This window comes from Melospiza georgiana, chromosome 3 (genome assembly GCF_028018845.1).
Source record: "Melospiza georgiana isolate bMelGeo1 chromosome 3, bMelGeo1.pri, whole genome shotgun sequence".
Classification (NCBI taxonomy): domain Eukaryota; kingdom Metazoa; phylum Chordata; class Aves; order Passeriformes; family Passerellidae; genus Melospiza; species Melospiza georgiana.
The window spans coordinates 8572283-8589948 of NC_080432.1; the positions used below are offsets into that span (position 1 = coordinate 8572283).

The following is a 17666-nucleotide window of genomic DNA, read 5'->3' on the forward strand; positions in this document are numbered from 1 at the left end:
CCTTCTATCCTTTGTGCATATTGTTCATTTCAAGTCAAACAAACGTATTTACACATTAACCAAAATTCTTGAGCTACTGATAGTAACAAAGTCTCATTGCTGTTGTCTGACATCAAAGGAAATGTCATATCAAGCTGGTTATGCAGGATAAAAGTAACAAGCTGTCATGTATACAGAAAAATAAAAGTTTCTGAATCAGTAAGTGACTGTTTCAAAAGGACACATATGTAGCTTATCAGAGGAAGAAGGGAGGAATGAAGAGAGGAATATAATTCAAGATCTACAAGGACTATGAAGCTAAAAACAAAACAAGTCTTTTCTTCACCATGATTTTGAGGATATCTAGAATATTTTTAATTGAACACTTGTGTAGAATAATTTTAAAATAATTGATTTAAAATATAATATGAATTGCAGTTCTCAGATGAAAAGGTCTCCTCTTATTTTACTAGGATTTACAAGATCCATATGTCATGAAAAAAAACCAAAAGAAACCCAAAAAATGCAAACAAAGAAACAAAAAACCCACAAGGAAAACAAAACCAAACCAAATAAAAAACCCCAAAGCAAACAGAGTACAACCATTTGTGTGTATAAGCCCTTAAAAAAAAATCTACTTTACAACAGTATAGAAATAATAGCTGCATTTTGGGAATGTACTTCCTGCATTTTCTTTCACCATGGACACCTTTTTCCTGTCCCTTCAAACTCTCAATTCCTTCTTTTAGCAGCCACTGTGATAGAGCCCTACCTCTGAATGGCTGGGAAGAGGGCGGTGTGAGTAACTCCTTTCAGAAGCTGCCATCAATTCATCGTTAAGGAGAATCCTGAAGGAGCAGCTTGTGAGCTCTCCAGCTGGCATCTTCCTCCAAAGAGATCAATCACATTACCTCCTCGACATGTTCAACTTCAACCAGTCCAGGAAGCAAGAACCCCAAGTTTGTTTTAAAACCTGTCTCCAGCTCAGCAGTCTTGCAGGCCATTGCTGCGCCACCTGGCCTGCTCATCAAACTATTCATCATTTCCATTAATGCTGCCTTTGTGCTGCACAGGAAGAATGCAAGCAAATGCACTTTGCAATAGGCTGAACACATCAACCTTTTTCTGTAAGAAAACACTAATGCTCTTTTAAAGGCTACTCTTTATCTTAACCATGTCAAAAATTTCAAAACTAATAATATACTGCTTTGCAGAACCGCCAGAAAGCAGTCTTTCTATTTTTAGCAAGTTGTTTCTTCTCACACCTCTCTGTACTCTTTTCCTTCCCTGACAGCCCCCTGCCCAGTTATTTTGGTTACGTCTCAGAAAAATCTCATTGTGTATTGGGCTTTGAAATGGGTATGGGTAGAAGGGAGGAGAATGCTGGTTTGTTAGCATTGATAGAATGTTTACATCAATTAGAACAGTTAATTGCTGCAAAATGACTTGCAGAGATTACCCATAAACTCTAAAGTTTTGTTTTATCATCTTCAATTAAAAAAAAAATCACTAGTGAAAGGATTAAAAAGGATTTGCAGTAGCTGGTAGGGTTTTACTAACAGTGGGCTGTTCTGTGTTCCTTGTGCTGTTGTATCTAATACAGCTACACCATTAAGAAAAGCACAGAGGAAACAGAGACAAAGGAAAAAGATAGTTTGATGAACTTTTCATATTTATTCATATTCAGGTTTTGTATACATTAAGATCATTTCACTCATTCCCAGCAGTGTAAAGCATCCTTAAAATGATCACCAGTTATATTTAATCCCATTTAAATACAGTAGCAATGGTTTCTTTAATGGAAAAAGTTCTAAGATATGTAGTCCAGAAAAAACAATTGTTTTTTTACAGTTAAAGCAGCTTATTATTAGCAGCTTTAGAGTCCAAGATTTTAGCAGAATTTTTCAATCTTGTAGCTAAAGGATTGGAGAGCAATCCAAATAGTATATGTGTATGCATGCATATACTTTACAAGTATTAATGCATTAGAGTCTGATGCCATTTGCAACTTGCAATATTTAAATGTGCTATGATTAGTGGCAGGGACATGAAGAGGAGTTCAAGGATATTATGTAGACTTATTTTGCTGTTAAATGTGACTTCTACAAGGGAAAAAACAGTACTATATCAGTAAAAGGAAGGAAATGTGTCTGGTAACTGACTTCAAAAGAATTTTCACCAAAGAAAATTTTATTTAACAAGACTTTGTCAAGAGTATAGCTGTTCTATTTCAAATTAGATTCATGAGGGCAAGCCAATACACAAGAATCATCCATGATAATAGTAGTATTTGCTCAAATGGGTCCTGGAGGTGTATTTATGTGAAATAATTTCCTTCTGGGGGAAAAAGTGCAGATGTAGAAAATGAGCACAATGTCCAACTACCTACACCTATGTCCACATTTCCTTATCAAACCATACAGTGTGACTACTCACCAAACTCTTCCTCAGAGGTACAAAAGAGATGCAAACCACTGTTTATAAATCAGAACAACCTTAGCATATATAGACATGTTCTATCATAAGTAAGTTCTATCATAAGTATCTTAAGGAATTAATTCCAAATTCTACATTGCCCATATGTGGCCTTTTGGCTATACAAACACATTTAAAGAATTTACATTGCAGCAGTTCATACTTTAGGAAAAAAATAATTTGATCAAGTTGGGATTCTTGAGAAGAGGGAAAGGAAAGGGTGGGGAGTTTTGGTAATATAGTTCTTTTGAGCATATCACTAACTACAAGTATTAGTCACCCTGAAAAGACGGTTCTGGACCACTGAGTATCAGAGGACAAATAAAAGTTATTACTTCCTACTGAAAATACTTTTGAAAACTATCTCTTGGACAGCAGCCATGCCAGTAATCAGAGAAAATGTTTCAGGCTAGGTAGTTTTCTTCTGACTTTTTTTTCCTAGACTGTGTAATAAAACAGAATCATAGAAACATTATCCAAGACCACAGAGCTCTACCTTTGACCAAAGACCACCACACCAATTCAAGCATAGCTCTAAGTGCCAAGTAATTTCTTTGAAAACTTCCAGGAACGGTGACTCCACCATCTCTCTGAACAGCCTGTTCCAATTCTCAGTATCTGAGAAAAATTCTCCCTTCTTAAACAAGCAAACAACAAAAAAGGCAGAACTGTATTTTTAATAACGCATGTCTGCGCAGGTATGTATATGCATTTGAAATACAAATCTCATTATTGTGAAAAAATTTGTAAGTGTCTAGACTAGGCACAAAAAATAAAAACCAACCCAAACTAAAATCCCAATCCCCTTTCTTTTAGACTAAAAAATATAATAATTTTTAAACAGTTACTTAGTACAGGAAAGAAGAAATGTTTAAAATTACATTCATGACTAATACTGAAGTTGCAATTACTAAAATAGCTTCTATAGAACAGGCTAGCTTTAGGGTTTAAGAAAAATCACTGAACAAGAAAACCATGGATCTAGGTTTAACTCCACAGACAGTCAAGATTTCTATTCTGATACTGTGCATATCACTTAATTTTTCTGCATCTCGGGTCTAAGCATCAGAATGTTAAATCCATTGTACTGCTGTTTCAGCATTACCAGCTGTAACTGAAGAGCAAGGCAATAATCAGCTTTATTGTTTTCCTTAAATATGCTAAGCAAGCACATCAGAGCATGGGTGCAAACATCTTTTATAGTTGCAAATAGCCAATCCCAATTCAGCTTATTTCCAGTAACAATTCTTTTCTAATAAAGGCTTTGCAGTACTGCAGTGAAAAAAGCCCTTTACCCCATCCCACACAGTTCCACAAGAGAGAATCAATGTGCTACTAAAGTTCAGAAAACACCTTCAGTTCATGGAACAGTTTTGACCTTAAAGATCACCATGAATCTTTTTCTTATGTCACCTGAGTACTTATCAGATGCAGCATACGGCAACTAGAAAAAAATAAAAAACTCTGAGTCCTGTCCATCCCTTCCTCACCTTTGCATATAATGTGTGAAAATATAAGAAAAAATATCATAATTTAAGCAAATGCTGAAAATTAAGACAACATTATGCCTTATTGATATATTAGATTTGCCACCTTTTTCTAGTCTCTAGCTACATTTGACATTTCTGCTTTATGATGTCAAATGCTCTATTATGATATGACTGATTTGAAATGTCGTTGCTATTCTGTTTTCTAAATATGTTTTTTTGAACATTTTCATAAAGTTTTATCATTAATTTAGTATTATGATGGTGACAGCAATAAGAATTAACAGTCCTGGGCATTTCAAATTAATTATCATAATTGTATGAAATATGATCTCTCAAGTGGATGATGTATGAGCAGTGTAATTTAATGAGGGTGAAGAGTGAAAAAAAAGAGCTATACTACTGTCAAAAATAAAAAATTTTGTCAAAGATGTCAGAATCAATGACAAAAGAAGCAATACAACAAGTTAGCAATTCTAAAATGGTCTTAACTTGAAAAGACGCATAAATGAACATCCTCAGATGGAATTTACACCAGCTTAGCACATTTACTCTTGGAAACAAAAGCAGTTTCATTTTTGCTGTAAAAGAAAGGAACTGGTAAGAGTGCAGGAGAGAAAAAACTCTCTAATTGAAACTGAAATGAATCAAGACAGTAATATTTGAACTGAGAGTGATGCAGAGAAATTCATGAAGGGACTGACATCACAAGTTTATTTCACAGTGTTCTCCCAGCCAGAGGATGAAATATGGAATACTTTTACTTTGCTATTGCTAGAATATGTAATATGAAACAAGAGGAAAACTATACTGCAGTTTGGATAAATCTTAAAAGTATGCCCCATACAAGAATGTGAAACTGATCCTGTCTCAGTTTTCCTCTTCATTTTTCACTTCGTTTTCCTATAATATATTTCTGTATTTGGACATATTAAAAAATTTTCCAGTCTTCATGAAACAATTTTTTTGATAAGGAGTTCCCTATGAAATTTTCTGTAAGGTTTAAATTCTTAAGTTTCTTCAAACCCACAAAAGCAAAACAATTAAAACACTATTTGAAATATGTTCATTCTTATAGAAATATTATCTCCACCTCTGCTCCTTAGGCTTATATAAAAATACTATAAAGCACATTATGTATTTTTGAAGCTTATTTATTTTAAATCCATAGATTTGTTTTTGTGATACTGAGTCTTATTGCAGTAAGTTCAAATTCAATTACTGGTCAAAATATGGGTGAGAGCTGTAGTAACATGTTTTCCTGAAGGATGGACTAGAATAATGCATTTTGTTAACTCGTTAGCATTTACTTTGCTTTTCAAATAATTAATTAAAGTCTGTATAGAATTATTCTCAGAGAACAATTACAGGCCCATTTGCCATAAAAGAATAACAGAATTGAACACTTCTTCTCCAGACAACTAGCTAAAGTAATTGTGAACATCTGCATAAAGACTAAAAGTGTTTGAAAGTGAAATTTTAACTTCACAACATACTCCAAGTACTGATATATTGATATAACACTTGAAAAAATATTTCTGCACTTTACAGAATAAATGTGCAATAACTGTCTTAGTAAAGGAATACACTAACCAGCAACATCCAAATGCCACAATCAGGTTTAGCACAAAACTACTAATTGAAACTACTGTGCACAGCACTTGAAACACTCTGTATTTAAAAGACTTTATGGAATATGTAATCATTCAGGTTAATATTCCTTCATTGTCCAAATTATTCGTGTTATTAATTATTATAATTTTACCAAATTTTAATTTATTAAAGAAGGCTTAAAAGTCTTTTTTTCTCAATAAAAATGTTCAATAAAAGTTCTACAAATGCTGTAACGTGTCTGAACTGGTGATTGAAAGGATGTGGAACAGAACTACATGACATTCCAGTTTATAGGCATGGGAGGCTACAAGTCTACTTTGTTCACATTGGTAAATATAACCCTACTTTAGGTACTCATTTCATTCATTCCACTAAAGCAACACAGAATAACTGTTAATTGATAATTCACAAATTAGGAATGAATTAGTTCCATTTAACATTCTGTGCTAAGCTATGCACCCCAATCGTTATCTTTGATATGATTTATACACAATTTTATTCATTTGCAGAAAAAAAATACCCACCTAGCCATTCATAAGCAACCAGCACTCTGAATTTTGCATCTGCTTCATAGAACCAGAATAAATGCTAGCTAAAACTGCACAAGTCAAAACATTATAAATATACAAAAGTACACACGGATGTAATTAGATGCCATTTTCATCTATACATAAAATAAATATAAATCAAATTTGAGAAATCAACATCAATGGCAGTGGAGTAACTTAATATTCATTTGTAATTTAATGTTTCTGCAAATTTGATAGATACATTAGCACCAGTGGTAGTAAATAGTGCTGATAGAGACTTTTGAAGGTTACCCTTATCTGCCTTTTCTTTTTTCTGTTCTGTCTAGGAAGATCAGTATGAAAACATTGATGTTGGAAAAATTAAAGAATAAAAATAATTGATGATAAAAACATACAAACAAAAACAAAATAGAAAACAAAAAAACCCAAAACAAAACAAAATTAAAAAAACCACCAGCCATAAAAAACTCCAACAAACCACCAAATTCACAGGATGGATTTTCCCCAGCCTTTCAAGGACACCTGTTATTTTGTTCTAACCTATATGTTCCTAGCTATCAATTTGTTCTGTTGATATATAGAAGTATCAATTTATTGATATCCCACAGTCCTCATAGGACATCAAGCCTTCCAGCCCTTTCACCAGCTTTGTTGGCCTGCTCAAGACACATTCAAGTGCCTTAGTAATATTTTTAGATTCTGGGGGCCATAACTGCACAGAAAATCAAGGTGAAGCCAAAATAACACCAAATACAGTGGGAATGAGATAATGGGAATTTTAATCCCAGTCCCAAGAAAGAAATTGTCATTTTATTACAAATAAATGCCACCTGCATACTAGAGTGAATATAGCCACAAAATGACATCTTTCAACTTCCTTCACTTCAGTTAAAGCAAAGGATTCACTGCTAAAGACCAACACAAAACATTTTTATTTCTGAAATAATTTTTCAGCATTTAGTTTGGCTTCCATTCATAGATGTAACAGATTTTTGGTGTTTATACTCATTCACTCAAGACCAAAACAAAAGTTAATTAAGAAAAAATATCCAGAATGCTGTTTTTATCAACTTCTTCTGTTGATATATAAAAGTATCAATATATTGATATCTATACAAGTGCCACTATAATTTAAGAGCTCATCATCTAATTATTCATGCATTTTTTCACTTTTTTTTAACTGTCTGTGATTCAAAAACTTATTTACAGTTTTTCTAGTCTGTTTTCTTTAGCACAGGGATTAGAATATGTACTTGAAATTAAGTTACTGTTTTGAGACCAATTAAATCCATTAGGACATGCAGATGACAAACATATTGTCATTTTTCCCTTTTTCTTTTTTAAAGGCAATTGACTGCAGCAAATCTGTAAATCTGAAAGGACTTAATTAGTGTCCAGGGACAGTTTAGTGGAATTTAATTAACAAAGAAACCATAAATTACTTAAGGGAGAAAAAATACTAACTGGCCTCTCATTACATCCTGCTAGGAGGTTTTTTGGATTTGGGTTTTGGTTGTTTTGTTTGGGTTTGTTGTTGTTGTTGTTTGTTTTGTTTTTTTTTTTGGAGGGGGGTGGATTTTTGCTGGGGTTTTGTCTGTTTCCTCATTTGTTTTTTAACATGAAATCCTAGTTAAAAGAAATATGCTTTTCCATTTAAAATGATCAAAAGAAGCAATATTTATCTTTTTCAGCAAGAAAAATGTTTTAGAGCTCTATTACAATTTTTTTGCCTGTACAAATATGGGCTATATTAAAAAAAAGTCTTGACAGATAGAAAAAAAAGGAAATTAAATCAAAGAAGGAAGCAGAAAGTAGCTATTATTTAATGTAAAAGAAAAAAATTAAAATAATGAAAGTCAGTGCAGGACTCTTAAACCAGAGATCCAAAAAAAAAAGGACTCACACATTTCTAATTTCCTGAAAGAAAAAACCCATCTACTTAGTGCAGCAATACCTACTTCATAAAATTCTACCGGGGCAGAGGCTTTATTATAATATTAGAACTTTTGTCCATTCTATGTTCATTTTTATTTCTATTACCATATCCACACAGTAAAAACTGCATCTCTTTTTACCGAGTCAAGGTAGAATTAACCTCTCTAGTTTATTCATCTACTTCATCTTATTTGTACAGTCTTGAGTCTTCCTTATTACACTGTACCCAACCAGATCTTTGCTCACTCTGCTGTTATTGATCATACCCCTCTAGAAGCTTCCCTGTACCTATTTCAGCATGGCACAATCTCTATTTTCTCCTGTGGCAAGCTATCTTGCATTCCTCATCACACACTCCTGAACACGAGGCAGGTCTGAGCAGCACAGAACCAACCAGTACTCTGAGGCTCAGTCCAACATGAGAAGCAATAGCTGGACTGCAGACATTCATCTTCTCTGACTTTGCCACTTCTGCATCATAAAGCATGGGCCAGGGTCTAGTTGCTACCCACAGTGCATTAAAAACAACTTATGCCTTTTCTCAAATTAGGAGTAAAATGTACAGCTATTCCTTCTTGGAGAATATAGGGAGAATGCTTCAAAGAGGGAGACAACAAAGAAATGTCTGTTCTTAGTAGTAATCTCTAAGATTATTACAAAGGGAGACTGGGATTCCAAATTTTCTCTCTTATTTCAAACTGGGCTTTAAACAAGCACTGACTTCCCCCTTACCACCTTCATACCTCCCAATCTCAAACCCAGACCAAATACAAATACCTATTTCATACATCTCATAGAATCATAAAATAGTTTGGGTTGGAAGGAACCTTAAACATCATCTAGTGACAATCCCATCCTCAGAGGCAGGGATACCTCACCTTAATTTTTTGAAGGCAGCTACTCTGCGGATTGAAAGACACAAAAAATAGAATGAAAGACTTCTACACTTACATGGATCAGTTACATAAATGGCTTTTCTTCATACAAGGTAGAAACTTGGGGGATTGAATAGAGTTGAACACAATGTCCCCACTGTCTAGGGGCAGTTGGACTGTGCAGTTGGACAGTACTGGTCTCTAGCATACCTCTGGGAGTGGCACTAAAGTTAACATGGCCCTGTCCTGGATGCAAAGTGTCAAATAACCACACAGTTTTACCAAAACAAAACCAGTTTTGTTTTTACTCTAGAAGATATATTCCACACTGAGATAAAGAACATGGACACAATTTATGTTTTTTTAGCTCTGAAGCAGGTGATGTCTCCTTTATTACTACAAAACGTTAGCAATTCCTTAGAAAATTCATTAAACTGAGCCCTAATATTTAAGGAGATAAACACATTTTTAGAATGTATTTATCACATGAAATCATGCTTTTCCTCAGAGTCAACCTGCCATCTTGGAGGACCTTGACAAATAGGAAAGCCCTGATAACTTATTGGAGAAGTATCCAGACCTAGTTTATGCATGCTTTATACCTTTTCTTCCTCTCTATAATAAAAGTATCAGCTGCCTTTGTATCCATGTTTACAATAATAATAAAAATACATAAAGCAAATATGAATATCCAACAAATATTAGTTTTAGCAATTAAATTATCACTGTAGGTGCTACACCAACATATCAATGTCTTGACCAGCATGTCCTTTGGGGAATTGTCCATTCAGATAAAGGAAATCCATAGCTCTAAAATCATCATTAAAAAAGGCACACATCATCATCCTCAACAACCATCCAATAAAGGAGTGCAAAATGTAGGTGATGAAAAGAGAAACAAAGAAAAAAGGAATTAAGAATTATATCCATTTTTCATTAAGGAATCACTGATCAAATGGACGAAACAGACATAAACACTGATAAATATTTTTGTATTCATTGCCTTCATTTTAATGATTTGTAATTAGATCTTAAATGGCACAAGTCATACAACACAATTTCTAAATCTTAGTTGAAACATCATATTGAGCTCCAGTCCCAGACTCATAACTGAATATTTGTCTTATCCTATGACAGGAGAGAACCACTTCCCAAAATCAAGTGACTACTTCCTTTCAAAAGCTTCCTCTCCCCCTGCTTCAAAAACCACCAGTTTGCACCTAAACTCCAGCAGATATATAAAATCTGCTTCTTTAAGACTAATAGTTTCTCATAGCTGAGTTGTTCCTGTATGTGCTTCAAAAGCAAGTGATGCTGTGGACTCCCCAGCAGGGTCATTTGCTTTTAAAGTCCTGGAATTATCCATAGGAGATGCTACTAACAAAGAGAAGTTGACAGTCTTTAAAAAGTTGAATTTAAGTTATTTTAGGGAAAACACCACAAAAAAAGAGAGAAGATAACCTTTTTAAAACAGACTGGGTTTTTTTCTGCCTCTTCAGACAGAAATAGATTTCAAGAGAAAAACAAATAATGTTGTAGATGAGATTATGGGAACAAGCAGTATTATAATATAAAGGACCTGGCCAGTCCAGAAATAAATATCATTTTAAAGAGATTATATCCTGGAACAAGTCTTTATGCTTTTCGAATAGATTAAATAACTCTATCTACTAATTCATTGTGAAATTTATTTTAAAATGGTTCTAAAAGAGGTTATGTTTGGGGATTTTTCTCTCTCAAATATTAACAGTAATACCACATAGAAAAAGTAGATCAAAATAAATACAAGAAAACCTTCTTTTTAATCTTCTTTCCCATTTCTATTTATGTCCTGGCTTCAAAACACGTTTTATTGAGATCAGGTCTATCAAGGCTGCCAACAACATATCTCTGGATATTAAGAGATCATTAAACATGAAGTATTCTTTTGGACAGAAAGAATTTTACTTTCTTTTTTGGACAGAAGAGAATTACTTGAAATTATTGATCAAAGCAGTTTCAAAGTATTTAAAACATATGAATTTTCTAATGGAATTGACTTTTTAAAGAGGTAACCTGTTCTTGAAAATACAGCTAGGCTCCAAAGGATTTTAGTCAACGTGAAATATCTCAAATTTACACAAACCTTAATCACCGCAACTCACTTCTTTCTATCATAATTTGGTTAAAATTTGAGGATTTAGCTGCCTTTCCTATTTCAGAACAATAATAGATAAAAATGTGGGAAAAAGAAAAAAACAAGCTACATATTGCTTGCTTAGGTCTATAAAGCTATAACTTGATTTTAAAGCTTAAATTGAAAGTTTGATTACCTGAAACTTTTGGTAACATCAGCCAACAAACTTGTAGTGAGGCAGCCTCTAAATGTCACTGCCTTACAATTTTTTAATAGGCATAAAGAAAAAATATCAGTTATAAGGACTTTTATGCACCATCTTCTCTGCTCCCTCCTCGCCTTTTGGTAGCTACACATGCACCTTATCTGAGCTTGGACTGCAGGCAGGTGTTCTGTCCTGGTGTAGTAACTGCTGTTTATCTAGCACAGTTAGTCTTCCCTACAGGAAGCCTCACTTTATTTCCTGATCCTGTTTTTTTAATTTCAGATTTGGATAGAGAGTAGTCTCATGTTATGAGGACATCAGCAGCCTTCTGGTTCAATGACCCACGAGAAGAATTTGAGGCTCCCTATGCTCTTTTCCTGACAGTGATGGATCAGCCAGCATGGAAGAAGTTACCAGCATTTCCCATAAGATTTAATATGTCTTCTTTGGCCAAGCACCTTCCTTGTATTTTCCGTTACGGTGATATTTTCCTCTTAACCAAAGTCTTATTTCTAACCACCACTAGACCTCAAATGAAATGTAAGTTTTACAGCATTTTTCAAAGGTACCCCTGTCAAGGTGAAACTGAAAGGCAAAACAAATTTTAGGATGACTAAGGGAAAGGTAATAACCTAGTATATTTCTGCTGGAAAATTCAAGAGTTAATTTTAACTCATGTAATTCATCTGTAAAACAAGCCTCCAAACTTCCTTTTGGTCCAACTGCTAGGAGCTGAAACCAGGGCTCTTTCTTCACTTCCATCTGAAGAAACAGATAGTAAAATTCCAAACAAATATGGCATCTGTTTTCAAACTCAACCAACACCAGAAGCAGCACCAGAATTTGAGATTTCTACTTCACTGAGTACACTAGTGTATTTTTCAAGTTACTATATTTTTCTTCCAAGTTTAAGTTTTAAGTAAAATCAAAAGACATAGCTGTTAGCAACTGTTAAGACACTGCAGAAAACACAGACAGAGTGTGACCAATTTATTGACAGCTGTGAGCTCAAATACACAGAATTCAGCAACTGAAGCATACTTATGAGAATACTTATGCTAATAAGTCCACATTATTTGTTATACACTGCCTTACCCATAAAATTCTTGCAAACTATTTCTTAAATTATGGAATATGAGTAGTGACACCCTTCCTCCCTCTCTTTGTGTATGTATAGAGTGGATCTACACACAGCATGCTGCTTTGGCCTTACCAGTGCTGTCATCGTAAACAACAGTAACTGTTTTCCACTTGAAGAACTGCACAAGGTCAAGGATGGCACGGCTGAGTGAGGAGAAATCCGGGTAGAGGCTGACATAGAAGGAGTCCTTGTTGTCTGACACCTGATGTTTCCAGCGGGTCTGGATGTGAGGAACCCCCAAGGCGTTGCAGATGGACTGCACGGCGTTGGCTGAGGAGCTGTGGGATGGGCCGAAGATGGCTGCCACCCCGAGGGACAGCTGATCACAGGCTGAAGAGGAGACAGAAGTCTGTCAATGATGAGAGGAAAAAAGGCAGTGTGCCAGAAGGTATTGTACAATTCATATTTAACAAAAGGCACTCCATGAAATATGACTGTCTTACTGACAGAGCTCTCTTCTTGTGTAACACTTTCACTTACACATTTCGACTTCAGAATATGCTTCCAAGCTTTCATTATAAACTGATCAATATTGACTTTTAACATCTAAATAGTGCTCAGCTACGTTTATTAAACATTCCTATGTCAGTGGAAGCTATAAAGGCCAGTAATCATGTGTCTTTTTAAAAGTACTGATGAATAAAATAGGTTTGTGCTTAGCTGCTTCTTGCATTTAGAAAAGGGTCGAATAGGACAGTATCCTAATCTGGGTTATTTAAGTGACAGCTTCCTCTTCAATCAGTCACCACTACTTCTACTGAAGTCCTAATTACTCAGAAATTTTACATGTGAAGTACCCCACAGTTAATTATCAGACACAGAGTTAATTTCATTAAAATGGACATTTGAATTTCTGTATCTGAAATAGGTATGTTGGTTAGTACAATTAAAGGACCAATCTTTTCCCTAAAATTAAATTGTCTGTTAGTGAAAAAAAATTAGACGTCCCTTCTTAAAAACTGGAAATGCTCAGTTTTGCTATACTTGTATACAAAACTGGCCCTGAGAGCCACTGACATAATACTGCTGTATTCAAGTGGCTCAGCTTCCTGTTTTCTGATACAGAGTGGCCCTACCTGTACTGTTCATTAGCAGTGTCTGGTCTGTATAATCTCCCACAGTACACTCCAGTACGATCTTGTTGAATATTTGTTAGAACATGCCAAAAAGAAGGCAGGAAAAAACAATCAATACCGAAGACCAGAGTTTCGGCCAATGCCCTGCTCCTATCTCACTCACTACCATAGGCATAACTTTTATAAGTACACAGCTCTGAAAAACAGACTTTGTCTTTTGGGAAAACAACTCATTTTGTAGAGAAAAGTAATGAAAACCAAACTAGACATGAGTATTTATATGGGGTTTGATTAATTCTGTTACTCCACCATCAGTGTTCCTGACAGCTGAGGAAACAAGCAGCAGAAACACATCTTGCTGCATTGCTTTTCTCATCAATTCAAAATTAATTGTTGTGCACATTCTTTTCAACTTGATGAAAATATGGCTAAGTCTTTCAAGAGCATTCTAGAAACTATGCTGGCACACCTTTTTATTGCTGCAGAGCACCAGTGGTTTAAATAAACTTGTCAGAAACACAAGATCTTCATTGCTATTCGGTGTGTTGCCTAAATGACTAGCTCAATAAAAAAACATTTATGCTAATATTGCCCTTCCTAAGAGTAATCAACAAGCTTTATGCAAATGTCAGTAAATGGGATCACTAACAACAGCAATAGCTACCAGATGGCTTTTCAATGGACTTTTTTTTCCCCCTTTCTGAGATTTGAATAATGCAATGCTTTCACACGTGATTTAATATGGCACTGGCTCTATCAGATGCATACAAATTTTCCTAGAATGTTGAGGGATATTTTGTTGCATGTACATTATTCTTCACTGAAACAGTAACTTGGAAATATCTTCTTGACTTCAGGTTGCTTATTCATATAGTACCTTTAAAAAGCCATTAATATTTCATCTATATTCAACTTCAAAAGTATGTGTTAATAAGAGGTCTAAACAGGCTATTTTTGATGCAGTGCCTGCCTGCTCACTAATGGACATGATAATGAACCACAAAAATGAGTCAAATGCTTAAACTTCATTGTTAAAATTCTGCTTTGTATCCATCATAATAAAATGAACCATTTTGTGTTAACCTTTAGCCTCTGATTCTGAACTAAAGCACCTGTGAGCACAAATGCAGTTGTCTGTATTGTGAATTGATGATGGAAAAAGCTATTAGTACTAGAAGATTACACAGATTTTGATATAGCATGAGCAGTTACAAATAAAATGTTGCTTTCTCATCCAAGATGCAAGTGGGAAAAAGGACTATATGCATTCTATTCAATATGTCTAATCAATAGCACATTGTCATTCCAACTTCAGCTATTACAGTCTAACAAGAATTAGCAACATAATATTCAGGCCAGCAAACCCCAGGTAAGGGCTAAAAGTAGTTGCATTTTCTCAGCAAAGAATCAAAGAATTAGAGATCTCAAGAGAAATTTCTCTGCTGTCTGCATCCTCCCCCAGGAACAGGGAGAAAATGCCCCATTAGATTTCACAGGTCGGCATGTGCAGGAGTCAGGAAGTAGTTGAATTTGGAAGGTGAGAAGGAAAGGAGAATGAAAGAAACAGAATTAACAGAAACAGCACTTTTATTCACTGTTGGCTGAGATGGAAAGGAAAGAGTAGTCTCTCTCAAAACCCACTTTAATCTATCACCCAAAACACTAGAATAACAACTCAAAGATACTCTATTAAAAGTGCAGTTTTTCCTCTTTCTTCTACCACTCGTGCTACTCTGCAAAGAAATCATCTTGCTAGGCATAAATGTTTAGCCTATAATTTTTCATACATGAAAAATGACCAATTTTCATGACAATTTTTCGTAATAATCTTTCAATGACCAAACTGTATGTCTGTACAAATATGGATACTCTCTTTTCATGCCTAACAAAATTTATATTTGAATTATTTACTTGTCAAATAAACAGACAAACAGGTTAGCAAGATTCTCTGTTAATCTGTTATAGTAAAAGCAGTAAAAATTTCCCTTCAATTCTGAAGTGAATATTTAATTAGCATTAAATTCTACTTTTGAGATGTCCTTCATGTACATTAATCATGTCACAGGAGCTTTCCCTTATGCATAATATCTAATGTTGTATCAAGTGTTTTCACTCTTCTTAGCCCACCATAACACCAAAAATCCCTTATTGTATAAAGCTTTTTGTATTTAGTGCTTGGGAAAGACATGCTGGGACCAGATCACTTGACAGATTTAGGCTAGAAACCTGCCATAAGAAACACAGGCTGACTTCCAATTCTTTCAACCTTCTTATTGTTTTGTTGCAAATAGCATTCATATGAAATTGGCTTTTCAATTTATAAGAAAAGTGTTTTTAAAGATCATGTAATACAGTGCAAAATTCAGTCTTACTGAGTTTTGACACGAGGCTTTGTACTTTCTTCCATAAATACTTATTGAACTTTTAGGTGTTTCCACTTTCTAGGATACAACAACGATGCAGAAATTTGTGCCTATTGTCCCTGACTTAAAAGTAAAGCAATCTGAAAATTTGGATTTTTTTTTTTTTTTGAGAATCAAAGATTTTAAAATTTATGGAAAATGTTTAAACTTAATTTTTACTCTTAATTCTTCTGTAAACATGTAATTTATAGTTAGGAGAAAAGAGCTTAACTCGGGCCGAGTCATGTATCTGATAGTGATAATCTTAAGCACAGACTTAATATTTAAGCTTATTTTTATGCCATGCTGGTATAAGATGCACAAAATTACAACTAATACTCGCCTTTCAAAGTCTATGATTAATTATATAAAGGCATTTGTGAAAATATACTTGAAGTGAGTGAATGTTTAAAATTGAATTCCAGTTTCAGTAGAATTTTGGGGAACTTGACATTTTGCTGGATAAATTTTGAAGACAGTGAGATTTCTCACTTCAAAGGAGTTGGTATAAGAAACACCCTAGTCACAATGTTCAGCAAAATTAATTTCAGATTTTAAATATTTAAGGGAATAGCTTTTAGATAGGGTTAGTGGGAGCAAAGGTGGCAATGTAATTGTCAAGCAGTTACCATTACAACTTTTTATTAAAGCAGCTCTTTAATGTCAATGACAATAATGTCAGTCTCATTGCATAAGGCTTCATCAGATAGACATTTTTTCAGGTAAGTAAACTACGTGAGCCTTAGTCCTTCATTAAAAAAACTAAATATGCAAAAGGTTACCTTTTTTGGATGCTTCAAAACTGTCATAAAGATTTATCTTTTGTGTGTCGTACGTTAATGTGGTGTTTGGCAGAAGAGTTCTGTTTCTGTTGATTGTGTTCACAGCAAATCTGAAGGCTAATTCTTCTGCTCCCATTGGACCAGATTCCACACACTCAAAAATGCCTCCTGGTAGAGGAAGAAAAAAGAACAAGAAAAACCACTAGTAAGCAAAAAGGGCATAAAGCAGCATCCTCAATAATCCTTTTGGAAAAGATTCATCAGCCCAAAGTATTTAATTCCATAAACCTGATACAGTCCAACTCATGATTCTGATGAGCTTTGAGTCAAGCAATAAGTAAACCAGCAACAATTAGAACTTACCTTAAGGAAAACCTGTTGCTTTTTTCCATTCAATACTAATTTTAGTGTTGTGAATAAAAAAAAAAAAAAAGGGTAGTATTATATATTGACCGCACAATTTAGAAGCAAAATAGGAGAGGGATGAAGTATATTTCATTATTACATAGCTACTATCACTATTGTTACTATTTTATATAATTAAACTCGAAATGAATACATTTGTCCCTTCCAGATCTTCCACAACCTATATGTGTGTGGCAGGTGGAAGGGAGACTTATGGATTCTTGCTTTCTGCTTACAATGTATTAATAATGACTTGGCAGTTTACTGAAAATACAATATACAAAGGAGCATAGAACTGGGATGCCTCAAATTGTCTCCAGAAACTAAAACGGAGAGATATTTTAGCATGACTGTTTGCCTGAACTGGTAAATATGTTGAGCAAAAAGTTCAGACTTTGCTCTTTTGCCCTGACGTGCAAGTAGATGTTAACTTCTTTCTCAGTAAATACAGGAGTCAAAGAAACTACACCCTGCATAACCTCTAGCCTGCAATGAAAACATCCCCAAACAAGGCATGCTACCAGGGTAGGACATGCCTCAAATAATAAACAATTTCTAGAACACTTTTGAGCCAACCTTCATCTTAAATGAAGCAAATATGTTTGTGAGAAAATGCTCTGGGTCAGCTTTTCTCATTCATGGGA

At 34.5% G+C, this 17666-nt stretch overlaps 1 protein-coding gene across 4 annotated transcripts in view; it reads right to left on the reverse strand.

Annotated features, from left to right (window-relative positions):
• The window catches only part of GRIK2 (glutamate ionotropic receptor kainate type subunit 2), a 354898-nt gene that overhangs the window by 219992 nt on the left and 117240 nt on the right, over positions 1 to 17666 (reverse strand). For all 4 annotated transcript variants that reach the window (XM_058021141.1, XM_058021139.1, XM_058021140.1 and 1 more), the window contains 2 exons: positions 16618 to 16785; positions 12430 to 12687 (listed from right to left, as the gene is read on the reverse strand). In XM_058021141.1, coding sequence (XP_057877124.1) covers positions 12430 to 12687; positions 16618 to 16785 — 426 coding nt within the window. The remainder of the gene's footprint in view (positions 1 to 12429; positions 12688 to 16617; positions 16786 to 17666) is intronic.